Source organism: Dicentrarchus labrax, unplaced genomic scaffold, assembly GCF_905237075.1.
Source record: "Dicentrarchus labrax unplaced genomic scaffold, dlabrax2021, whole genome shotgun sequence".
Lineage (NCBI taxonomy): Eukaryota > Metazoa > Chordata > Actinopteri > Moronidae > Dicentrarchus > Dicentrarchus labrax.
The window spans coordinates 26140867-26165982 of record NW_026136713.1 but is presented as its reverse complement, the minus strand read 5'-3'; the positions used below and the strand labels follow the sequence as shown (position 1 = coordinate 26165982).

Below are 25116 nucleotides of genomic sequence, written 5' to 3'. Positions count from 1 at the left end.
TTAAAACACATTAATTCCTCACAGGATTGACGGTGGAAATACAGGTGAATCACCTGGATTAATGTTAGCCTGGCTGTTAGCCTGGCTGTTAGCCTGGTCTGGAGCAGGCTAGCTGCAGAGAATAAATCACCATAGTAACTTGGCCGGGATAAGTTTAACCTGCTTTCATGCAACCGACTTGAGGCTCAATTCATCCAGGATAACCAACATATCCCGGGTTAATCCCTTATCCTGGTTTTGTACAATACCCCTCAGGTTCTGTTTGAGGTCCTGAGATAAGTTCTGTTGTGATTTGGTAAAATACAAATAATCAGAATGAGAACCTGTTTTCACGTAGAAGGATTATCGGTGCATTACAATAAAAATATAAATAAAGATCAAATAGAGGCGATATAAGTGTATTTAAATAGATGAATGCAGAAATGTACTGTTTGTAGGATTGTGTAGGTCAGCAGTGTGACAGAGATATTCATATATATTATATATATATACAATAATAACACAGATTCAACCACTGCACTTACTAACAGTAATGATGACTCAGTTCCATTTAGTGTCTCAGTGACAGTGGTCCAGCAGTCCTAACCCTAAATGGAACGTGGCCACTGTAAGAACAGCTGATCCCTTACCTTCTGGACTTACTGGTGATTTTAAGATTTTACCCGATGACTTTATAAAATGTTAGAGATGAAACGGAGGATCTCACAGGCGTCTGATTCCACAGCAGCCTTTCTAGAATAATCTGACACGTTCGGATGTTTGTAGGATTATTTTTATTTTTTGGCAATAAATAATATAAATTAAAAATAAATTTGCTTTGAAAATGAAAATATTTGAACAAACACATTATTGTGGCGCTTTAGTAAAACACTGAATATCTAAAGGTGATATTAGAAATCAATACATTGTTTTATTTTGAAATTTTGCTGGTATTAATTTACAGTTGTTGAACCCGACCGAGTTCACAGTGTCCGGTGATGATGGCAGTGTGGTAATATAATCATAAACTTTACTTATAGAGCATTTTTATGTTAAATAATGAAACACTTTTCTTCTTTGTGGTATTTTCTGATTAGACACATATTATATTTATAATACGGAAGCGTATTGCATTCACTTGAGAAAAAATAACTTTTTTTTTACTGTTTTTCGGAGTAATTTTCTTCTGAATTATCGAGATACTTTGAACTCCCGCGAGAACCTCCAACCTGCATTGACTCCCATCGACCTATAGTGACTCCTGCCCACACATACATGCCCCATCTTCAGCTATCTACCTCAGGTTCCTGCGTAGAGTCAACAGACCAATGATAACACCATCTATAAGACTTAAAGACAGGACTATGTCCCAGAGTCTGAATCCAGATCAAAGTAAAACCTGATTGAACTAAACCAGCCGGTTATGTTTGTTTCCATTAAATCAAGCTCTCAATAAAGGAATGAATGCTTCTATTGTTTGTCCAAAGAACAGAAAAAAAACATTTATTCAGAAAACCTGAAAAGAAATAAAAAAAAAAAAATAGAATTACTCCAGAAAACAAACCAAAAAATACCTTTTCAAGTGAATGCAATATGCTTCCGTTTTATAATAATTACTATAAAGATGTTAGAAACAAACTTTTTTGGGGGAAAAAAATGGATTTGGGCGCGTGCACGGTGCGTGTGCAAGGCGGTGCGCGCGAAAGGGGAGCCAACGGGGTCGCGCGGGAGAGAGATGAGAGGAGTGTACTGCTGCGTTCAGGTGCTCCTCGGAAACTCCGGCTTGCTGTTGGATTTGTCTCAAAATGTTGTGTTTGAGTCACCAAATGTTCGTTTGGATGAACTGTGAGTGACATTATTAATAGTATGAATATAAATAATACTACTAATAATATATTAATATTCTACTCTGATATCTATCTAGTTGTATTTGTTGTATGTTGGTGAACTCAGCTCAGCAGTCATTAAAGAAGATAAAACAGGAAGTGAAATAAAATTAAACCATATAAATATGTACAGTGTGAGAGTATCACTGTGAAGTATTATAAATCTTTTATTATTATTTTTAATGATATTATATATATATATAAAAAGGTGGCGCAGTGTTGAAGTACTGAATCAGTCGTTAATATAAAGAGTTATTAATATTAGTAATTAATTACTGAGAGGAGGTTTAAAGTTTAAATAATGATGAATGCTGACACACATATCAGACTGGAAACAATACTTTATTACATATTAACAGTTTATCATACTTATTGATATTTAGGTTTCATTCTCCTCTTTGTTTGAATTATTTTATTTTATTGTTATTCTAATCATTATTTCATCTTATTCAGTCGTTTCTCTGTATTTTATATTTCTTGTTGGGTTATGCTGTTAGGCTCTCTGGGGTGGGGGGTATTGTGCTCTTCCTTGTTTAAACTCAATGAAGTATTAAATAAAAAGAAATAAATACATTTCATTTAACTGTGTATTAGAGGGACTAAACCGGGTCTACGGAAGCCCATTTCTGCCAATGTGACCAAGAAAAAAGATTCTGTAAATCATTATAATGAGAAACTTTATTAAAATATTGGCTGATTGAGTTTTCTCATTAATTTGATAAAGTTTCTCATTATAATGACTTACAGAATGTTTTTCCCCTTTCGGAAATGGGCTTCCGTACTGTTCCGTGCACTGACTGCACAGTGTTAAAACCTCCGACAGTCCCTGAAGGCGGCACGTCGCCCTGCCGTCAGTGCGTGATATCCCTCCGCGGGAGAGAAGCGCGCGGCCCTTTCCCTCCCGACAACACAGGATGCGAACGGGCGGCGGTGAAGCTCCCAGACGTTACTCCGCGCACGGTCGTTAATATTTCCCGCAACATCCGAGTGAGAAACACCCGAGCAAGCACCGGGGGAACTCCCGCCACTCTTATCACCGACTGATCCCGCCCTGCGGCTGGCACCGACCGAACTCCGTGGAAGAAATATAATCCGCTGTGAGCGCTGCGCGGCAACCGACAGAGCTGAAGAGAGAGCGGCCGGCGGAATGGAGCTCATCACTATCCTCGAAAAGACGGTCTCTCCAGGTGAATATCAGCCCCGCACACTCCCGCACAACATCCCCGGGCCCCGGGGGCGGTGCTGCTGGGCGGCAGCTGCCGTTAGCGCGGCGGCGGTTCGCGCCGGTGGACCGGGGAAAGTTTGAAGTCGGGAGGAGGGAAATGTTGCTAGCTAGCTGCTAATGCTAACCTAGCTACCAGTACGGCCTCAGATAACGCGGGTGACTTAGCACTCTGTCCGAGACTGGAAGCAGTCCCACAGCGCCACTAACCCGCCGGGCTGATCAGGTGATCGATAAATACGTTGTCATGTCGGAATAATATCGATGTAGCTCCGTGGAGGCTAATCTGACAGCAGCATGTAGCCGCTAGCCGCTAGCTGCTAGCTGCTAGCTGCGGCGACCCTCCCATGCCTGAATTAGCCGCTGTGCTAGCACGTTAGCCGTTAGCTTGTATCATTCAAACCATCGGCCGCTGCCTCGCACGCCTGCCCGGCTGCCGCTGCCTGAGAGCCGCTGGGGAGAGAGAAAAGTCCCCCCGGTTGTTGTATGAACCGTCTCCCGCAGCTTTAACCCGGGTTACGGCTCTTTAACCCGGGTTACTGCTCTTTAACCCGGGTTACGGCTCTTTAACCCGGGTTACGGCTCGTGTAGAAAACTTTGTCACTCCGAACGTGCTACGGTGGCCGGCTAACATGCTAACCGAGAAGCTCTCGCTCCACGGCGGCTAACACGCACGCTGGAGCCTCGCCGTGTTTGTGCCTCACAGAGCGGATGAACACTGAGTGAAATCAGCCTCTAATGTTCACAATCCGCGGGAAACAGCGCCGCAGCTGCCGGCTGCTAAAGAACCGGTTCCACCTTCCTCCCGGTCCGGACTCAGAGCAGCCGAGTGTTAGCCTTCCTGTTAGCATATCTGTCAGCTAATGAGCTAACATCACATTGAATAACCCCTCACCCTCCCTCACCCTCTCCCTCACCCTCCCCTCCCTCACCCTCTCCTCTCCCCGCCCTCACCCCTCTCCTCTCCCTCCTCACCCTCCCCTCACCCTCACCCTCACCCTCTCCCCCCCTCACCCTCTCCTCTCCCCGCCCTCACCCTCTCCTTTCCCTCCTCACCCTCTCCTCCCCCCCCTCACCCCTCTCCTCACCCTCACCCTCTCCCCCCTCACCCTCTCCTCCCCTCACCCCCCTCTCCTCTCCCTCCTCACCCTCTCCCCCTCCCCGCCCTCACCCTCTCCTCTCCCTCCTCACCCTCTCCTCACCCTCTTGCCCCCCTCACCCTCCCCCGCCCTCACCCTCTCCTTCCCCCCTCACCCTCTCCCTCCTCACCCCTCCCTCACCCTCACCCTCTCCCCTCCCCCCTCACCCTCTCCTCTCCCCGCCCTCACCCTCTCCTCCCCCTCCTCACCCCTCTCCCTCACCCCTCACCCTCACCCTCTCCCCCCTCACCCTCTCCTCTCCCCGCCCTCACCCTCTCCTTTCCCTCCTCACCCTCTCCTTTCCCTCCTCACCCCCCCTCACCCTCACCCTCTCCCCCTCACCCTCTCCTCACCCTCACCCTCCCCCTCCCTCCTCACCCTCTCCTCCCCCCGCCCCCTCCTCTCCCCCCCCTCACCCTCTCCTCTCCCTCCTCACCCTCTCCTCACCCTCTTGCCCCCCTCACCCCTCTCCCCGCCCTCACCCTCTCCTTTCCCTCCTCACCCTCTCCTCACCCTCACCCTCTCCCCCCTCACCCTCTCCTCTCCCCGCCCCTCACCCTCTTGCCCTCCTCACCCTCTCCCTCCCTCACCCTCCTCCCCTCACCCTCTTGCCCCCCTCACCCTCTCCTCTCCCTCCTCACCCTCTCCTCTCCCTCCTCACCCTCTCCCCTCCTCACCCTCTCCTCTCCCTCCTCACCCTCTCCTCTCCCCGCCCTCACCCCTCTCCTCTCCCCGCCCCTCACCCTCTCCTCTCCCTCCTCACCCTCTCCTCTCCCCGCCCTCACCCTCTCCCCCGCCCCCCCCTCTCCCTCCTCACCCCTCCTCTCCCTCCCTCACCCTCTTGCCCCCCTCACCCCTCACCTCTCCCCTCCTCACCCTCTCCCTCTTGCCCTCCTCACCCTCTCCCTCCCCTCCTCACCCTCTTGCCCCCTCCCCCTCACCCTCTCCTCTCCCTCCTCACCCTCCCCCTCTCCCCGCCCTCACCCTCACCCTCCTCCCCCCCTCTCCCGCCCTCACCCCCTCCTCTCACCCTCTCCCCACAGATCGGAATGAACTGGAGGCGGCACAGAAGTTTCTGGAGCAGGCTGCGATAGAGAACCTGGTGAGTATGGAGGTGGTTCTGGTACTGGTGGAGGCAGACAGACAGGCAGACAGGCAGACAGACAGACAGACAGACAGACAGGCAGACAGACAGGCAGAGCAGAGAGGAGCTAGTGTCTGATGTTCAAACACACATATTCTGGTTGTTTTTATTTTTAAGAGTTAAACAGTTAATCCAGAACTCGCACACACCTGGAAAACCTGGAAATTTAGAGAATAGTTTTCCAGTCATGGAAACACCTGGAAATGTATTAAAATATCCTGGAAATAATCTGTTGTCCTGGAACATTCAGCGTTAACTGGAGACACTGACTGACTACCTGTAAGGAACCAAAGTAACTTCATTATGAACCTGCAGCATTAATCAGGTTAAATGAACCTTTATCTGATCATTACTGTCAATCTATAATCAATAGTTTGATACAGAGGGATCTGATCAAAGGTTATATCTGACTTTATAAAAAGCAGTTTTATTTACGCTAAATTTATTTACGAGTTGTTTTAAAGTGCAGATGACACAAATATTTCTACTTTATAGTATTTATATAATGTATACATTTATAAACTATAAACTTAGAGCATACACACACACACACTATAAACTACTGTAAAACTTCCAATAAAAGCAGGGTCCCTAATAGACGCAGGTATCTTTTAAAAGCCTGGTGTGGCTACACGTTTTGACAAATAAACGCAGGTCTCCAATAGAGGCCTGGTCTGGATTTTATAGAAATGATCTCGATGTTTAAAACCCACCGGGTCGTTTCAATCTCCTACACAAATATAAATGTTTAAACTTCTGTCAGTATGAACATAATGAACATCATTAGATCAGTTATAGATTCTCCACCATTCAATCGTTCAATATATTTTACTAAAAATTATCAACAGTAAACTATAACATTAATCCATTCTGAATTACCGGTTACACGGTCAACAAGAGAAACGGAATAAAACCTCTGAAGCATCATAATCATCATGTTAGTTGTCAGATTTGCAGAAGAAACCTCAGTTAGAGTTTAGTGCTAAAGGAATTAAAGGCCTGTCCCAAATAAAGGCAGTTCAGTGATTTAAGCAAATAAACGCCTGCGCTATTATTAGAAGTTTACTTTAAACTATATAATATATATAGATTATAGTGTATAATATAAACTATTAACTAGAGCTTCACAATAAAGGTAAATATGATCTCAGCTGCTGCAGTTGTTGGATAAGAAGGTAAAATGTGACCAACAGTTTATAAAGACTGTAAATGTTCTCCAGATGTTTGTTTAGAGATAATTTCTATTTAACCGTTATAGTGCAGCTCTGGTTGGTTGGTTGGTTGGGAGGAAGAGATATCGAGTAGAAACCTGTCAGCTTCCTGTAACGTCTCTGTTACGTCTCTTTAACCTTCTGATCCATATTTGATCCAGGATCTGTCAGTCAGCTGCCACCTCTCCCCCTCTGTGGGTTCTCTCTCTCTGTAACGTCTAATAACCTGTAACACGTGTTAGTGAACAGAGACAGACTCAGTGTGCGGTGGCGGTTAATCTGGAATAACTGCAGCTTTATGATCACAATCAATATCCATGTATCCCGCGGTCCTCTGAGCCTGTGGGTGACACTTTATATAGAGCTTCATTAACCGCCTATATAATCATACAGTGAATGTCACTGCATTATAATCTTTATATATCAGAGGGGTAATATCTGTATCAGAGGGGTAATATCTGTATCAGAGGGGTTAATATCTGTATCAGAGGGTTAATATCTGTATCAGAGGTTAATATCTGTATCAGAGGGGTTAATATCTGTATCAGAGGGTTAATATCTGTATCAGAGGGGTTATTGTATCAGAGGGGTAATATCTGTCGGTTAATATCTGTATCAGAGGGGTTAATATCTGTATCAGAGGGGTTAATATCTGTATCAGAGGGGTTAATATCTGTATCAGAGGTTAATATCTGTATCAGAGGGGGTTAATATCTGTATCAGAGGTTAATATCTGTATCAGAGGTTAATATCTGTATCAGAGGGGTTAATATCTGTATCAGAGGGGTTAATATCTGTATCAGAGGGGTTAATATCTGTATCAGAGGGGTTAATATCTGTATCAGAGGGGTTAATATCTGTATCAGAGGGGTTAATATCTGTATCAGAGGGGTTAATATCTGTATCAGAGGTTAATATCTGTATCAGAGGGGGTTAATATTGTATCAGGGGGGTTAATATCGTATCGGGGGTATATCTGTATCAGAGGTTAATATCTGTATCAGAGGTTAATATCTGTATCAGAGGGGTTAATATCTGTATCAGAGGGTTAATATCTGTATCAGAGGGGTAATATCTGTATCAGAGGGTAATATCTGTATCAGAGGGGTTAATATCTGTATCAGAGGGGTTAATATCTGTATCAGAGGGGTTAATATCTGTATCAGAGGTTAATATCTGTATCAGAGGTTAATATTGTATCAGAGGGTTAATATTGTATCGGGGTTTCTGTTGGGGGTTATATTGTTCGGGGTTTATTGTTGGGGTTATATCTGTTGGGGTTATATCTGTTGGGGTTATATTGTATCGGGGTTAATATCTGTATCAGAGGGTTAATATCTGTATCAGAGGGGTTAATATCTGTATCAGAGGGGTTAATATCTGTATCAGAGGGTTAATATTGTATCGAGGGGTTTATCTGGTATATCTGTTGGGGTTTATCTGTGGGGGGTTTATCTGTTGGGGGGGTTTTCTGTTGGGGTTATATCTGTTCGAGGTTATTCTGTTCGGGGTTATATCTGTATCAGAGGGGGTTATATCTGTATCAGGGGTTAATATCTGTATCAGAGGGTTAATATCTGTATCGGGGTATATCTGTTGGGGTTAATATCTGTATCAGAGGGGTTAATATCTGTATCAGAGGGGTAATATTTTGGGGGTTAATATCTGTATCAGAGGGGTTAATATCTGTATCAGAGGTTAATATCTGTATCAGAGGGGGGGTTAATATCTGTATCAGAGGGGGGGTTAATATCTGTATCAGAGGGGGGGTTAATATCTGTATGCTGAGTCATGATGCATCAGAGTGCATGATGGGAGATTTACAATAATGATACAGCACTTGATGAAACTAACAACCAGTGATAAAGTACAGTATCATCTCTCTCATAATGTCCTGGAACTCTTGTTTTAATGTGTTACTGAGCCCCCCTGGAAACACCAGTTAGTGTTCATGTTAGCAGCAAATGGACAACAGGAACTAACTGCTGTTTATATTCTCTCCCTCTCTCCTCCCTCTGTCCCCCGTCCTCAGCCCACCTTCCTGGTGGAGCTGTCTAAGGTGTTGGCGAACCCGGGGAACACTCAGGTAGCTCGAGTTGCTGCCGGTCTGCAGGTGAAGAACTCTCTGACGTCCAAAGACCCCGACGTAAAGACGCAGTACCAGCAGAGATGGCTGGCCATCGACGCCAACGCTCGCCGCGAGATCAAGAACTACGTAAGTCCTCCTAGCAGCCAGGGTTTATTACTGTAACACCATCTGTCTCCCTGCGTCCGACCGTCTCTCTCTCTCTCTCTCTCTCTCTCTCTCTCTCTCAGGTTTTACAGACTCTGGGCACGGAGACGTACCGGCCCAGCTCGGCGTCGCAGTGCGTTGCCGGGATCGCCTGCGCAGAGATCCCAGTTAACCAGTGGCCCGAGCTGATCCCTCAGCTGGTGGCCAACGTCACAGACCCCTCCAGCACCGAGCACATGAAGGAGTCCACGCTGGAGGCCATCGGATACATCTGCCAGGACATCGTGAGTGATCAGACACATTTCTCCAGTTCCCTCAATCTACTTTATTATTAATCTGAGTCTGATTAGAATAAATAAGTTTCTTAACTTGTGAGTCCACAATAACCCGTTTTATGGTGCCTTCAGGACCCAGAGCAGCTGCAGGAAAACGCCAACCAGATCCTGACAGCCATCATCCAGGGCATGAGGAAGGAGGAGCCCAGTAACAACGTCAAACTGGCAGCGACCAATGCTCTGCTCAACTCCCTGGAGTTCACCAAAGCCAACTTCGACAAGGAGGTACAGATGCACTTCCTGTACCCCTCTCTGTACCCCCCACTGTACCCTCTGACCCTTCTCTGACCCTTCTCTGACCCCTCTCTGTACCCCTCACTGTACCCCTCACTGTACCCCCCACTGTACCCCTCTCTGTACCCTCTCGTTATTTATGTAACGTAATGTTTTCTGTTGTTTCAGACGGAGAGACACTTCATCATGCAGGTCGTCTGTGAAGCTACGCAGTGTCCCGACACCAGAGTGAGTAACGCCGCACTCTCCGACCTCTCCTCGTGTTTGCTGCGAGCTGCGTTCTGTAACTGCGCTGTGTTTTCAGGTGCGTGTGGCGGCCTTACAGAACCTGGTGAAGATCATGTCTCTGTATTATCAGTACATGGAGACGTACATGGGTCCCGCTCTGTTCGCGGTAAGACAACATTTACACACCTGCTGCTCTACCTTCATTGCTGCCTGTCCCCCTCCTCTGTGCTCTTCAACCATCGTCTTCCTTCTCTCAGATCACCATCGAGGCGATGAAGAGTGATATCGATGAGGTGGCCTTACAGGGTATCGAGTTCTGGTCCAACGTGTGTGACGAGGAGATGGACCTGGCCATCGAGGCCTCAGAGGTCAGTGTAAGCAGACTTCATTACAATAGCCGCTTTAAAACCTCCAGTCTGTTAAAACCGCCCCCCCTTTGACTGTCTCTCTCCCTGTTTGCTCTCGTCCAATGGCAGGCCTCGGAGCAGGGCCGCCCCCCGGAGCACACGAGTAAGTTCTATGCCAAAGGGGCTCTACAGTACCTGGTCCCCATCCTGACCCAGACCCTCACCAAACAGGTAAAACATCTGGACTCTGTCAGCTCTGTAAAGATACAGGAAACGTAGTCCTTCATCTGACCTTCTGACCTTTGCAGGACGAGAATGACGACGACGATGACTGGAACCCCTGTAAGGCGGCGGGCGTGTGCCTGATGCTGCTGGCTACCTGCTGCGAGGACGACGTGGTTCCTCACGTTCTGCCCTTCATCAAAGAACACATCAAACACCCCGACTGGCGCTACAGAGACGCCTCCGTCATGGCCTTCGGATCCATCCTGGAAGGACCTGAACTCAACCAGCTCAAACCCCTCGTTATACAGGTCGGTGTCTGAATAACAAGCTCAATCCAGCCCCCCCTCTCTCTCTACGTCATCAACAACTCTCCCCCCTCCCCGCAGGCGATGCCAACTCTGATCGAGCTGATGAAGGACCCCAGCGTGGTGGTGAGAGACACCACAGCATGGACGGTGGGGAGGATCTGCGAGCTTCTGCCTGAAGCTGCCATCAATGAGGTCTACCTGGCCCCCCTGCTGCAGTGTCTGATTGAGGGCCTGGGGGCCGAGCCCAGAGTGGCCTCCAACGTCTGCTGGGTGAGCTGAAGGGTAGACTGTCGGGGTGGGCGGGATCCAGAAGGACCGGGAACAGGTTTAACGTCCCGTTTGTCCTCCAGGCTTTCTCCTCGCTGGCTGAAGCAGCTTACGAAGCCACAGACGCAGCAGAGGACCAGGAGGAGCCCAGCACCTATTGTCTGTCCTCATCCTTCGAAATCATTGTCCAGAAACTCCTGGAGACCACAGACAGGTAGAGGGGGGGGAGACAGGTTGCAGGGATCCCATGTGCCCGGGGAAAACACGGGACACCTGGAGGCAAAAAGATCACACTCATTGTGGTTGTTAAATACATGCAGACATGTTCATTGTAACAAACACTTGACTGTGCACAACATGAAAGTGTATATTAATACTGGACCCAGTGCTGCTCTGTACCGTCACTCAGAGTCCTGCAGAGTTCTCAATGAATGTAAAGTGAAGTTGTTTCACTTAATTTGGCTGTTTTGGTGCTAAAGTCAGATTTTGGCTCTAAGATGAGGTGTCACAGTATCTCTCTCTCTCACTCACACACACACACACATACACACACACTCTGTTTGTGGTGTGACCGCTTCCTGTTGCAGAGACTTCCTGTGCTCAGTGTAAAGTCAGCCGAGTGTTGGACTGCTCACTGAACCAAAGAGGAAGCTTTAAATAGAAACATGCTGCAGAGACAGAAGTTTGTATACAGACACTGTCGGACCTTCAGAGTGGTTCTATAGGTTCACGTATCTCTAACAGTCGATTGGATCACGGTGTGACGGTGAGCATGTGTTTCAGGCCCGACGGTCACCAGAACAACCTGCGCTCTGCTGCCTACGAGGCTCTGATGGAGATCGTGAAGAACAGCGCCAAAGACTGCTACCCTGCAGTCCAGAAGACCACTCTGGTGATCATGGAGAGGCTGCAGCAGGTCCTACAGATGGAGGTGAGACAGACACACAGGGCAGCATATTACAGGCTTTAAATTTGAAAGACCATCCTGTTAAGGTCTGCTTCCTCTTCCATCCCCCAGTCTCACATCCAGAGCACCTCAGACAGAATCCAGTTCAACGACCTGCAGTCGCTGCTGTGTGCCACTCTACAGGTGAGACTACACACCTGAGCCCTCAAACACCGCTCACGCTGTTATTGTGACAGAGCCGTTGGAGACAGTTTCCTGTGTGTATGTCTTGCAGAACGTCCTTCGTAAAGTGCAGCATCAGGACGCCCTGCAGATCTCGGACGTGGTGATGGCGTCTCTGCTGAGGATGTTTCAGAGCACCGCCGGCTCCGGAGGCGTTCAGGAGGACGCTCTGATGGCTGTGTCCACGCTGGTCGAAGGTACGAACACAGAGTACAGACTGATTACTGTACAAAGACCCACTGTAGAACTTTACTGTTTGAGCTCCACTCTGTAACAGAACCATAGTGGAGACCGTACAGGGAGGAAGGAGGATGAACTCTGTCTGTTTGTTTTCAGTTCTGGGCAGCGACTTCCAGAAATACATGGATGCCTTCAAACCTTTCCTGGGTATCGGACTGAAGAACTACGCTGAGTATCAGGTACTGTGAGCCGATCCTTCACAGGAGTGCTGCCACCAATCTGCTGCAGGCTGTCTGGATGATACTCACCATGATATTGATATATTGATGTATTGATTGGTTGCAGGTGTGCCTGGCGGCGGTGGGTCTGGTGTGTGACCTGTGCAGAGCTCTGATGTCCAACATCCTGCCTTTCTGTGACGAGATCATGCAGCTGCTGCTGGAGAACCTCGGGGTGAGGAAGAGGAGGAAGTGCACTCTCACCCTCCCACTCTCTTTCTACTTACCCTCCTGTCCTCCCCCCTCTGTGCAGTGTCCTCAGTAAACGTATGGATCAGTGTTTGAGTGTTTGGTCTGTGATGATAAATCATGTACCACGCTGATTGTGATGTAAAACTGACCACATTTATCTGACTCCACACTTCCTGTAGTTCATACAACTACGCACACACACACACACACACACACACACACACACACACACCTGTAGTCAGGACAGTGCGAGACTACAGACGGACAGACAGAGGAGGCTGCACATTTAGTCCAGCCTCGTTCCTGTCCTCCTGTTTATCTCTGGTTCCTCCTCTTCCTCCGTGTTGTCCACTGAAGACGATGCTCTCCCTGTACAGGCTCTGTTGTAACGTGATCTCTGTCTGTGTTCAGAACGAGAATGTCCATCGGTCGGTAAAGCCTCAGATCCTCTCGGCGTTCGGCGACATCGCTCTGGCCATTGGAGGAGAGTTCAAGAAGTACCTGGACATCGTCCTGGACACGCTGCAGCAGGCCTCTCAGGCACAGGTGGACAAGGTAAACACGGGAGGTCATTTCAGTTGGTAGAAGTAATAATAAGGTAATGTTAATGTGTCAATCAGCTGCTCTTTCTCACTTTCTCTCGTGTGTGTGTGTGTGTGTGTGTGTGTGTGTGTAGACGGACTACGACATGGTGGACTACCTGAACGAGTTGAGGGAGGGCTGTCTGGAGGCTTACACCGGGATCATCCAGGGCCTGAAGGGGGACCAGGAGAACGTCCACCGTAAGAGCAGCCGCACTCTGATCACATGACGCAGTGTGAGGTGACGTCGGTTCCTCCTCCTGACTTCAGTCGATCAGGAGGATTTTACGATGTCACAGAGACATTCGGGTCTTTTTCACCCAGAAAGCTCCAGGCTCCCGCAGCCAAACATAAACCGGCTTCCTGGTTTTGCAAGATCCAACAAACAAACAAAACTGTTGAACTCTGATTCTTCTGATACTTCGACGTTGTTTTAATCTGTCTCTCTCCCCTCTTCCCCCCCTTCCTCTCCCCCTGCAGCTGATGTGATGTTGGTTCAGCCTCGGGTGGAGTTCATCCTCTCATTCATCGATCACATAGCCGAGGATGAAGATCACTCTGATGGAGTGGTGGCCAACGCTGCCGGACTCATTGGGTACGCGGGGGGGGGAGGTTTGATGGACTCTGATTAACCTGTGGAGGATCTATTGAGCACAAAGCTTCAGACTGTTCTCTGTTTCTGGTCAATGAGGAGAAATCATGCACCACTCTGAGAGCGTGATGTTCAACACAAACCACAACGTCTGAGACCAGTTCACCCAGTTCAACCCAGTACACCCAGTTCACCCAGTACAGCTCCAGTCTGCCTCACTCAGATGTAACGTTAACGTTCATACACACACATTAAAGGTGATCAATAAACCCCAGTGCAGGAAGTATCCCTCAGGTTCTTTAAATACTCACTGTCTGTCGTTCCAATATGAGATTTCCTCATTAAACTACATGAGACTCATCCAACAGTTTCCTCGTGTCTGATCACACTAATGTTAGCATCTTCGTGTTAGCAGAGTAGCTGTCTGGTTCCTTCAGTTAGATACCAGCACTCACATGACAAACGCACTTTTTAATTCTGGGTAAAATGATTCTGCTTACACTCAATTTCAGCTTCCTGTTCAGTTCTTTCACATTAAAAGCCTCAGTACCGTTTGTTGTTGACGTGTGTGTGTTTTCCGTGTTGTGTTCAGTGACCTTTGCACGGCGTTCGGTAAAGACGTGATGAAGCTGGTGGAGGTTCGTCCACACATCAACGACCTGCTGACGGAGGGTCGACGCTCCAAGACCACCAAGACCAAGACCCTGGCCACCTGGGCCACCAAGGAGCTCCGCAAGCTCAAGAGCCAGGCCTGGTCAGAACTCTCTCACTGTCACTCACTCACTCACTCTCTCTCACTGTCACTGTCACTCTCACTCACTCACTCACTCACACAGAGTGTTTCTGGTCAATGAGGAGAAATCATGCACCACTCTGAGAGCGTGATGTTCAACACGAACCACAACGTCTGAGACCAGTTCACCCAGTTCATAATATATTATCCATAAAGATACAGTGTATACTGATCAATATCATCCATAAAGATAGTGTATACTGATCAATATCATCCATAAAGATAGTGTATACTGATCAATATCATCCATAAAGATACAGTGTATACTGATCAATATCATCCATAAAGATACAGTGTATACTGATCAATATGATCAATGACAGTATCATTGTATAGAGTTTACCCAACAGGAAATAGACCATCTCAAACACATCAAGTACATCTTTAAATCAAACACACTTGTGATGTTGAACAGTTTTTGTTGAGGTTGTTGTTGTTTTGTTGTTGTTGTCCTGCTGAGGGTTGTTGGTCCTCCCGCTGACTGTTTCTTCTTCTCCTCTCAGATTCTTGCTGGTCAGGGAAGAGAGAGAGAGAGACGAGAGAGAGATCGACATCAGTGAACAATGAGGACAAACTGCCCCACTGGAATTAACTCTTCTGTCTTCGCGGCGGAGTCCGCCGCTCAGAGAGGAAGTGATGAGTGACTGTGTGTGAGCGAGCGAGAGAGAGAGAGAGAGAGACGTGTGAGCGAGTGAGAGACGATGACATCACACCACCTTGAGTTCCAGCAGGTGACACCCCCCGCCCCCCCCCCCCCCTCCAGCCCAACCTCCCCCCTCCCCTCCTGGACGGCCTGTGGACTGGACTCTGACTCCCCCAAAATAAAATAAAAAACAAAAACTCACCTTTCGAGCCCTCCCTCCCTCCTCCCACAATCCACCTCTCTCGCTGTAGCCGGGCTCTCCTGCGACATCACGATGACGTCACTGACCCGCCGCCACCGCCCCTCGAGCCGGGGGAGGGAGGGGAGGAGGGGAAAAACACGACGTGAAAAATAAAAGACTTTAATGGAATCAAAGATAAAATCGAGCGGACTCTGTGGACTTCTGTGGAAAACTTTAGATTTTTGTTGCTCTTACTTTTCTTCTTCTTCTTTCCGAGCACTAAAACAGCGAAGGAGGACCCCAACGGCGCCTCCCACCCGTGCTCAACGCTCTTATCCAAACAACAGCAGCACTAAATTCCTTCAAAATAAAAGTTCAAGCCGACGAGGAATCCTCCGAGAAGCGAGTGCCAAATGGAAACAGTCTAGCGGAGAATAAAACGAGTGGTGCGAGCTGCTGGTTTCAGTTTTTATTTCCCCGCTGCACTTTGTTTTTTTGGGAAAAGGTCACTCACCATTTTTGCTTGTTTAAAAAAAAAAAAAAAAAAAAGTTGCGAGAATTGAAGACGTTTGTATAAGGTTATATTTTTCCATTGCTATGATGAAAATAAAGTAAAAAACAATAAAATGATATGAAACATTCCCCAAGCAGTTCTGGTGATTTCGGTCTTTTTGTCGTCCGTTGGACTCCCGGACTGACGACTCTGGACTCTGCCGATTGGAAGCTGAACTTTTGGCTCCGCCTCCCGCTGACGGTTTGTTTACTCAACGCCACAAAGAACTCAGATTTTTGTTGGTTTTTTTTTTTTTTTTTTTTTTTTTTTTTAAAACTCACTTCATGGCTTGTTTGGTAGCAGCAGCTCAGCTCTCGGCTGACGGGGAGTTTTGGTTGGGACGTTGTTGGTTTTGGCGTGAAAATCATGCCAGGAAACTGAGTGCGCTCAGTGCCGCCTGTCCGCCTCGGCTCCGGCTCGGACCACTTCACTTTCGTTACGGATAATCAGACGAGTGGAAGCTCTCTCTGTAGGAAATAAAAAATCTTTGAGTTGAAAGTGAAGTGTCTCCAGCCTCTGAGGGCTTTTATTTTGTAGAGGTGCGGCAGCCGTACTTCCTATGTTGACATGATGAACCTGGCAACTCGATTATTACTGAATTGTGAATCATTTAAAGCCAATCTGCTTTTTATTTCATATTCAACTTTAGTGAACTAATAAAGTCTATATTGTACTGAACGCTTTGATACTGCTTCTTCTGCCGACACCCTGATATTCAGCTTCCTGTGCGACGGCCTCGTCACTCAGTAAGACACAATAATAACCCTCCTAAACGGGCCACAGCCTCACTGTTAGTAACAACCCTGACACTAGTTTATCACAGAAACACCTGGTAGTGGATTAAAATGAGCAAATATCCTGTAATACCTGCTTGTATTTCATCCTGTGTTGAATCAATGATACTGATAGAGGAAAAGTAGTCAGCAGACCTTTTTCACAGCAGCTGTTTTGACATGAAATAGTCAGGTAAACCTTTCCATTCAGGTCAAACAGTTGGGGCATTGAGGCTCTGCTACACTAAATGGAACGGAGCCTTTATCAGTAATCAGGCTGAGACCACAATGACACCACTGATATCTATAAACAGTTGTTTACAACAACAAACAACTCTGACTCTAAAATATTTTTCTTAAAGTGAAAAACTTCACAAACATTGTTACATAATCTAAACAATTGTTTTACATAAGAATGAAATACAAGTGATTATTATGGGCCAATCATTGATGTAAAGTACGTTAAGTATATAGTATATAAAGTATCCAAATTATATTAAGTACGTAAAGTATATATATTATATAAATTACGTAAAGTATAAAAAGTATATAAAGTACGTAAAGTATATAAAGTACGTAAAATATATAAACTACATAAAGTATATAAAGTATCTGAATTATATAAAGTACGTAAAGTATATAAAGTACGTAAAATATATAAAGTATATAAAGTATCTGAATATATAAAGTACGTAAAGTATATAAATTATATAAAGTAAGTAAAATATATAAAGTATCTGAATTATATAAAGTACGTAAAGTATATAAAGTACGTAAAGTATATAAAATAAAGTTCGAAAAGTATATGAAGTATCTAAATTATATAAAGTACATGAAGTATATAAAGTATCTAAATTATATAAAGTACGTAAAGTATATAAAGTATCTTAAGTACGTAAAATATATAAAGTACATAAAGTATCTGAATTATATAAAGTACGTAAAGTATCTAAAGTTTATAAAGTACGTAAAGTATATAAAGTACACAAAGTATATAAAGTACGTAAATTACGTAAAGTATCTAAAGTACGTAAAGTACACAAAGTATATAAATTATATAAAGTACACAAAGTATATAAAGCACGTAAAGTATCTAAAGTACGTGAAGTACACAAGGTATATAAAGTACATAAAGTACACAAAGTATCTAAAGTACATAAAGTATATAAAGTACATAAATTACATAAAGTACACAAAGTATATAAAGTACATAAAGTACACAAAGTATATAAAGTACATAAATAACATAAAGTACACAAAGTATATAAAGTACATAAAGTATCTAAAGTACGTAAAGTATATAGAGTACCTAAAGTATATAAAGTATCTAAATTATATAAAGTACGTAAAGTATATAAAGTATCTAAAGTACGTAAAGTACATAAAGTATATAAAGTACTAAAAGTATATAAAGTACGTAAAGTACATAAAGTACGTAAAGTATATAAAGTACACAAAGTATCTAAAGTACGTAAAGTACACAAAGTATATAAAGTACATAAATTACATAAAGTACACAAAGTATATAAAGTACATAAAGTATCTAAAGTACGTAAAGTATATAGAGTACCTAAAGTATATAAAGTATCTAAATTATATAAAGTACGTAAAGTACATAAAGTATCTAAAGTACGTAACGTACATAAAGTACATAAAGTATATAAAGTACTTAAAGTATATAAAGTACGTAAAGTACGTAAAGTACATAAAGTACGTAAAGTATATAAAGTATATAAAGTACATAAAGTATGTAAAGTACACAAAGTATATAAAGTACGTAAAGTATATAAAGTACATAAATTACATAAAGTACATAAAGTACACAAAGTACACAAAGTACATAAAGTATCTAAAGTACGTGAAGTATATAGAGTACCTAAAGTATATAAAGTATCTAAATTATATAAAGTACGTAAAGTATATAAAGTATCTAAAGTACGTAAAGTATATAAAGTACGTAAAGTATCTAAAGTATGTAAAGTACACAAAGTACGCAAAGTATATAAAGTATATAAAGTACACAAAGTATCTAAAGTATAAAAAGTATATAAAGTATCTAAATTATATTAAGTACGTAAAGTATATAAAGTATCTAAAGTACGTAAAGTATATAAAGTACGTAAAGTATCTAAAGTATGTAAAGTACACAAAGTACGCAAAGTATATAAAGTATATAAAGTACACAAAGTATCTAAAGTATAAAAAGTATATAAAGTATCTAAATTATATTAAGTACGTATAGTATATAAAGTATCTAAAGTACGTAAAGTACATAAAGTACATAAAGTATATAAAGTACTTAAAGTATATAAAGTATGTAAAGTATATAGAGTACCTAAAGTATATAAAGTATCTAAATTATATAAAGTACGTAAAGTATATAAAGTATCTAAAGTACGTAAAGTACATAAAGTATATAAAGTACTTAAAGTATATAAAGTACGTAAAGTACATAAAGTACGTAAAGTATATAAAGTACACAAAGTATCTAAAGTACGTAAAGTACACAAAGTATATAAAGTATATAAAGTACGTAAAGTATATAAAGTACATAAATTACATAAAGTACATAAAGTACACAAAGTATATAAAGTACGTAAAGTATATAGAGTACCTAAAGTATATAAAGTATCTAAATTATATAAAGTACGTAAAGTATATAAAGTATCTAAAGAACGTAAAGTATATAAAGTACGTAAAGTATCTAAAGTACGTAAAGTACACAAAGTACGCAAAGTATATAAAGTATATAAAGTACATAAAGTACACAAAGTATCTAAAGTATAAAAAGTATATAAAGTATCTAAATTATATTAAGTAAGTATAGTATATAAAGTATCTAAAGTACGTAAAGTACATAAAGTACATAAAGTATATAAAGTACTTAAAGTATATAAAGTACTTAAAGTATATAAAGTATGTAAAGTATATAGAGTACCTAAAGTATATAAAGTATCTAAATTATATAAAGTACGTAAAGTATATAAAGTATCTAAAGTACGTAAAGTACATAAAGTACATAAAGTATATAAAGTACGTAAAGTATATAAAGTACGTAAAGTATATAAAGTACAGAAAGTATTTAAAGTACATAAAGTATCTCAAGTATCTAAAGTATATAAAGTATGTAAAGTATATAGAGTACCTAAAGTATATAAAGTATCTAAATTATATAAAGTACGTAAAGTACATAAAGTATATAAAGTACATAAAGTATCTAAAGTACATAAAGTATACAAAGTATCTTAAGTATATAAAGTACGTAAAGAATATAAAGTATGTAAAGTACGCAAAGTACGTAAAGTATATAAAGTACATAAAGTACGTAAAGTACGTGAACAACTTAAATTACTTTAAGTATTTAAAGTACATAAATCAATCAATAATTGATCCAGTAATCCAGTAATATCGTATAAAGTACCCCAAAAGTTACTGAGTACTTTTACTCTGTAATATTTTTTGTCTTACTGTGGTGACGTTCCTCTGCCAGCTGCGATGGCCGAGTGGTTAAGGCGTTGGACTTGAAATCCAATGGGGTCTCCCCGCGCAGGTTCGAACCCTGCTCGCAGCGACACGCTCCAACGTAATGACGTTGTATTTTGGCGAAGTACTGCAACCTACTGACGTATAGGAATAATGACGTAATAGAGAAAATACGAATGTAATACTCACGATAATAATAACAATAACAATAATAACAAAAATAATGTTAATGAGAAACAAACAAGCATTGATCCTCTCATTGGCTGTAATATTGGTAATATTGGTAATATCAGTTCAGTCTGTGGATCCATTTACGGTTCTGATTCTCAGTGACGTAATAACAACAACAACAACAAGAACAATAATAATATAAATAATAACAAAGATATAAGTTTTATATCAGAAACCGAATGATGGATCGATAATGAAACTATTGATCACACTGTGCCCGTTATTGATCGGAGCCGTGTTGTTGGAGAGAGAGCTCCGGTAGTGACGGAGGCTCTCCGGTACCGGGAAGTGTTTGATCGGTCGGAGGTTTCGGTTCACTCCGGTTATCAATCAGCTCGGATCGATTATTGATGCCGCCGCTGCGCAGCCGCCGTGCGCCCCCCACCCACCACCAACATCATCACCATCATCATCATCATCATCATCATCACATCCATGTTGTCAACCGGAGGATGAGTCGGTAGGAGGCTAACAGCGAGCTAACGTTACCGAGCGGCGGCGCCAGCAGCGGAGCCGTTACCGACCCCTCCCGGAGCGGACTGTCGATGGCCGTCAGCCGCGGTTCCGACGGGCTGCCCGGTTCTCTGAGCGGGGAGGACGCAGCAGCTAGCCGCCGTTAGCCCCGCAGCTAGCCGCCGTTAGCCCGCACTGTGTATGTTTATGGCGATTATGTAAGCTAAGCTAACGTTAGCCGCAGGATGAGTGACGCGCAGCAGGAAGTGTCTCCTGATTTCGTCCTGATGCGGCTCGTGTCCGCGGCCGAGTACGACCGGCTGCACGAGACCGACGACCTGAGGCCCGGAGGCGGCGGGTTCGGGTCCGTGAAGTCCGTGCTGGGTCACCACGGCGGCGGCTTCGACCTGGACCCCAGCGGCCCCTCGGCGGGCCTCGGCTCGGCCTCCCCGCACTACAGCTCTCCGCTGCCCGGGAAAGGTGAGCTGGACGGCGGGTTGGGGCTGACGGAGGCCCCGCTGGGCTCCGAGGCGCCGCTGGCCCCCCCGCCGGAGGACTTTGCCGTAGCGGCGCAGCGGTTCGTGGACTCCGGGGGGCCCGGGTCCAGGGCGCAGCTGATGGTGTTTCAGAACCTGTTGCGGTCCGGAGACCGGATCCTGGAGTGCGGACTGGAGCAGCCGCCCCTGGGGTTCCTGCAGGAGGACTCAGAGAGACTGGACTCCGGACCGGGTCCTGGTAGTACAGCTGGAGGCGGCAGGGACCAGCACCACCTCCCCTCTGCAGAGGAGAACCAGGTCCTGCAGTGGCACCCCGTCCATAGACTCTCCAAGGGGTCCGACGGATCCCAGACTCTCCAGCAGGGCGTCCCGGCTCTGGACTCTGAGTCCGGGTCCGTCCTCTGCCACCGACACCGCTCCCTCACAGACCGGCTCGCCAAATGGCCCCCGGACCTGCTGGATCAGGCCCTGCGTCTGCTAGAGCCCAGGAAGAACGAGGACCCGGTCCTGGCTCTTGCCCGGAGGCTGGGCCAGCTAGGGGAGGGGAGGGAGGGAGGAGGTGGGGGTGAGATCCAGGTCCCGAGGTGCTCCTGTCACAGCGTGCTGGCCTCGGGGACGGGGGGCGAGGACCCGAGTGAGACCAGTGACGCCCTGCTGGTCCTGGAAGGTCTGGGTTCTGAGGAGGTGGGGGGACTCGGGGATGGGGGGGGGAAAGGGTTGGGGGGTCCTCTGGGGGGACCCTGAGTGGTCTGATGAGGCAGGTCCACAGACTGGCGGAGGAGGCGGGGGTCTGTACCGATCAGGGCTGCCGACCCCTCCCCTCCTGCCCCCCCACCTCACCCTGCCTGTATCCCCCAGTCTGCCCGCAGGCCCTCCAGGTCTCCCCCGACCCCCCGGACCCCCAGCGCCACCACCAGTCCCGGTCCCAGCCCCAGAGTCGAGCCGCCACCCCCAAACTCGGCGTGGCCTCGGGGGGAGCGGGGCGCTGTGCCTCCCCTCTGGTGGTCCTGGAGGGGGAGGCAGGAGTCGGGAGGGAGGGGGAGAAGACTCCACGGGGGAAGTCCAGGAAAGGGGGGTCCCTGAAGGTCCGGCTCAGCAAGCTGTTCCGGACCAAGAGCTCCAGTGGGGGGTCGGGGGGGCTGCTGGACAAGAGACCGTCTCTGGCGTCGTCCACCTCGTCCGGGGGGAGTCTGCTGGACGTGTGGGGGTCCACGGAGCAGGACAGCAGCAGGTGAGAGCCTCTGATCACCATGGCAACAGATTGATCAATAATCAATAAACAGTGTATACACTAAAGCTATCTTCTATATGAGCTGAATCAGTCAATAATATATAATCAATAAACAGGTTTCACTGGTTGCTGTCCTGTTTAAAATGTCTCATAATAATATTATTGATCATATTGATAATATTATTGATACGTTAGCTCCTCACTGTGTGTGAGCGGACTGAGGGCGCCCCCTACTGGAGGAAACTGATCAATGACAGACAGTCAGTGAGTGTGTCTGTGTCCAACTCTTCCTCACAGGTTAGTTAATGACAGACAGTCAGTGAGTGTGTCTGTGTCCAACTCTTCCTCACAGGTTAGTTAATGATGTTACTGAGTCAATGTGAGCAGATTGTGTCTGTAGACTGAAGAGAATCAGAGTCTCACTGATGGTGGAAATAAAGGTTTTACTTCCTTAAAACAGCCGTTTTTTGAATGGAGTTTGGTGTGACAGTGTGGAGCAGAGGGGATTTGAACCTTAATAATTCTCATAAACTGAGCCGACCTACCTTCTGATAATGAACCTTGGAAACAGCAGAAAGTAACAGGAAGTGGGGATAAACCCTGTTTTCTTCTTCTGTGGTAGTAAAAGGTAGTTTACAGAAACGTCACATTGGACACAAACAGTTGTTTATTGATTCTATAGAACGACAGATTATTGATTATTTGGCTCTGACTGTACAGATACTGTCCTACAGTATGTCAGAATTTACATTTACCAGTCAAGTTAGAGAGACTGCTTCCTCCCAAAAGGGGGCGGGGCTTGCTGCAGTGTGCTCTCTCAGCTATTGGCTGGTTTCATACAGGTGGATTGTTGCAGACCCATCAGGAACCAGAGGAACCAGAGGAACCAGAACCTCTGCTGATGTTCTTACAGCATCCAGATGTTTGATATCTGCACATTGAATCCGAGGTTAAAGTTGTGATGCAGATATTGATCGTGAATATCTGCCAGCTTCAGACCGCTAACAATTTATCTCATCATCAGAGTTTAATTACCGATGAGATCTCAAACTGATGATCAGAGATATTTTCATTGATCACTGATCGGTTGTTGTTTATCTGGCGGCTGATACAGTGTGACTCATCAAACTAATAACTTTATTATAGATTATTGAACAGGTTCAATAAGCTCTGGTTCAATTGCTGCTGCCCCAGTGTGTGACCCACAGCCCCCCAGTGTGTGACCCACAGCCCCCCCAGTGTCTGACCCACAGCCCCCCCAGTGTCTGACCCACAGCCCCCCCAGTGTGTGACCCACAGCCCCCCAAGTGTCTGACCCACAGCCCCCAGTGTCTGACCCACAGCGCCCCCAGTGTCTGACCCACAGCCCCCCAGTGTCTGACCCACAGCGCCCCCAGTGTCTGACCCACAGCCCCCCAGTGTCTGACCCACAGCCCCCAGTGTCTGACCCACAGCCCCCCAGTGTCTGACCCACAGCCCCCAGTGTCTGACCCACAGCCCCCCCCAGTGTGTGACCCACAGCCCCCCAGTGTCTGACCCACAGCCCCCCCCAGTGTCTGACCCACAGCCCCCCAGTGTGTGACCCACAGCCCCCCCAGTGTCTGACCCACAGCCCCACCCAGTGTCTGACCCACAGCCCCCCAGTGTGTGACCCACAGCCCCCCCAGTGTGTGACCCACAGCCCCACCCAGTGTCTGACCCACAGCCCCCCAGTGTCTGACCCACAGCGCCCCCAGTGTCTGACCCACAGCCCCCCCAGTGTCTGACCCACAGCCCCCAGTGTCTGACCCACAGCCCCCCAGTGTCTGACCCACAGCCCCCCAGTGTCTGACCCACAGCCCCCCAGTGTCTGACCCACAGCCCCCCAGTGTCTGACCCACAGCCCCCCAGTGTCTGACCCACAGCGCCCCCAGTGTGTGACCCACAGTGCCCCCAGTGTCTGACCCACAGCCCCCCAGTGTCTGACCCACAGCGCCCCCAGTGTCTGACCCACAGCGCCCCCAGTGTCTGACCCACAGCCCCCCAGTGTCTGACCCACAGCGCCCCCAGTGTGTGACCCACAGCCCCCCAGTGTCTGACCCACACGCCCCCAGTGTGTGACCCACACGCCCCCCAGTGTCTGACCCACAGCCCCCAGTGTCTGACCCACAGCCCCCCAGTGTGTGACCCACAGCCCCCCCAGTGTCTGACCCACAGCGCCCCCAGTGTGTGACCCACAGCCCCCCCAGTGTCTGACCCACAGCCCCCAGTGTCTGACCCACAGCGCCCCCAGTGTCTGACCCACAGCGCCCCCAGTGTCTGACCCACAGCGCCCCCAGTGTGTGACCCACAGCCCCCCAGTGTCTGACCCACAGCCCCCCTGCTGGCTCACTGAGTCACAATAACTGCAGGAGGTATTGATCAGAGTCCTCTGTATTGGTAACACGGGAATGTGATCAGTTGTTTTAACTCAACAGTTGCAGAGGATTACAGTCACTGATTATTGATTATTGATTATTAGGACCACAGCATTTATTGTGTTTGACTCTGATCTAAACATACAGCAGAACAAACTTCAGACGACCGCCG

The 25116-nt window shown here is 46.2% G+C and overlaps 2 protein-coding genes, 1 long non-coding RNA gene and 2 other non-coding genes across 9 annotated transcripts in view; all 5 read left to right on the top strand.

Moving 5' to 3' along the window:
- Window positions 1-2733: 2733 nt before the first annotated feature.
- On the top strand, window positions 2734-16558 carry kpnb1 (karyopherin (importin) beta 1). Of its 3 annotated transcripts, XM_051419922.1 has the most exons (22): window positions 2734-3052; window positions 5270-5328; window positions 8614-8796; window positions 8898-9098; window positions 9222-9374; window positions 9552-9611; window positions 9688-9777; window positions 9869-9979; window positions 10088-10189; window positions 10267-10491; window positions 10570-10761; window positions 10842-10972; window positions 11542-11689; window positions 11777-11848; window positions 11940-12084; window positions 12224-12306; window positions 12413-12520; window positions 12949-13092; window positions 13214-13319; window positions 13599-13713; window positions 14303-14464; window positions 15007-16558. In XM_051419922.1, coding segments are annotated over exons 1-22 (2631 nt in total). In that variant the 5' UTR covers window positions 2734-3012; the 3' UTR covers window positions 15008-16558. The 3 variants fall into 3 exon arrangements, with proteins under 3 accessions (XP_051275882.1, XP_051275881.1, XP_051275880.1); XM_051419921.1 differs by lacking the exons at window positions 2734-3052; window positions 5270-5328 and having other exon boundaries at window positions 8597-8796; XM_051419920.1 differs by lacking the exons at window positions 2734-3052; window positions 5270-5328 and having other exon boundaries at window positions 8597-8796; window positions 9869-9985.
- Window positions 7185-8341, top strand: LOC127374709 (uncharacterized). 3 transcript variants are annotated; one of them, XR_007887220.1, is made up of 5 exons: window positions 7185-7265; window positions 7366-7491; window positions 7567-7628; window positions 7911-7973; window positions 8279-8341. It is a non-coding gene; the product is annotated as an uncharacterized LOC127374709 (long non-coding RNA). The 3 variants fall into 3 exon arrangements; XR_007887221.1 differs by having other exon boundaries at window positions 7209-7325; XR_007887222.1 differs by lacking the exon at window positions 7366-7491 and having other exon boundaries at window positions 7209-7346; window positions 7569-7628.
- On the top strand, window positions 13361-13505 carry LOC127375308 (small nucleolar RNA SNORA79). The gene has a single exon (XR_007887367.1). It is a non-coding gene; the product is annotated as a small nucleolar RNA SNORA79 (small nucleolar RNA).
- Window positions 16559-20142: 3584 nt separating the features above from the next.
- Window positions 20143-20224, top strand: trnas-uga (transfer RNA serine (anticodon UGA)). The gene has a single exon. It is a non-coding gene; the product is annotated as a tRNA-Ser (tRNA).
- Window positions 20225-20577: 353 nt separating this feature from the next.
- The window catches only part of LOC127374492 (suppressor of cytokine signaling 7-like), a 13636-nt gene continuing 9097 nt past the window's right edge, over window positions 20578-25116 (top strand). The window contains 2 exon segments of the mRNA XM_051419868.1: window positions 20578-22044; window positions 22047-22548. Of these exon segments, the coding sequence (XP_051275828.1) occupies window positions 21066-22044; window positions 22047-22548 (1481 nt within the window). The 5' untranslated portion in view covers window positions 20578-21065.

Excerpts from the sequence above, each read along its gene's own strand:
- kpnb1 (XM_051419922.1), top strand. The coding sequence starts at position 3,013 with ATGGAGCTCATCACTATCCTCGAAAAGACGGTCTCTCCAG. Across the intron at positions 9,099-9,221 it reads GATACATCTGCCAGGACATC|GACCCAGAGCAGCTGCAGGA; the intron begins GTGAGTGATCAG and ends TGGTGCCTTCAG. Across the intron at positions 9,612-9,687 it reads CGCAGTGTCCCGACACCAGA|GTGCGTGTGGCGGCCTTACA; the intron begins GTGAGTAACGCC and ends CTGTGTTTTCAG.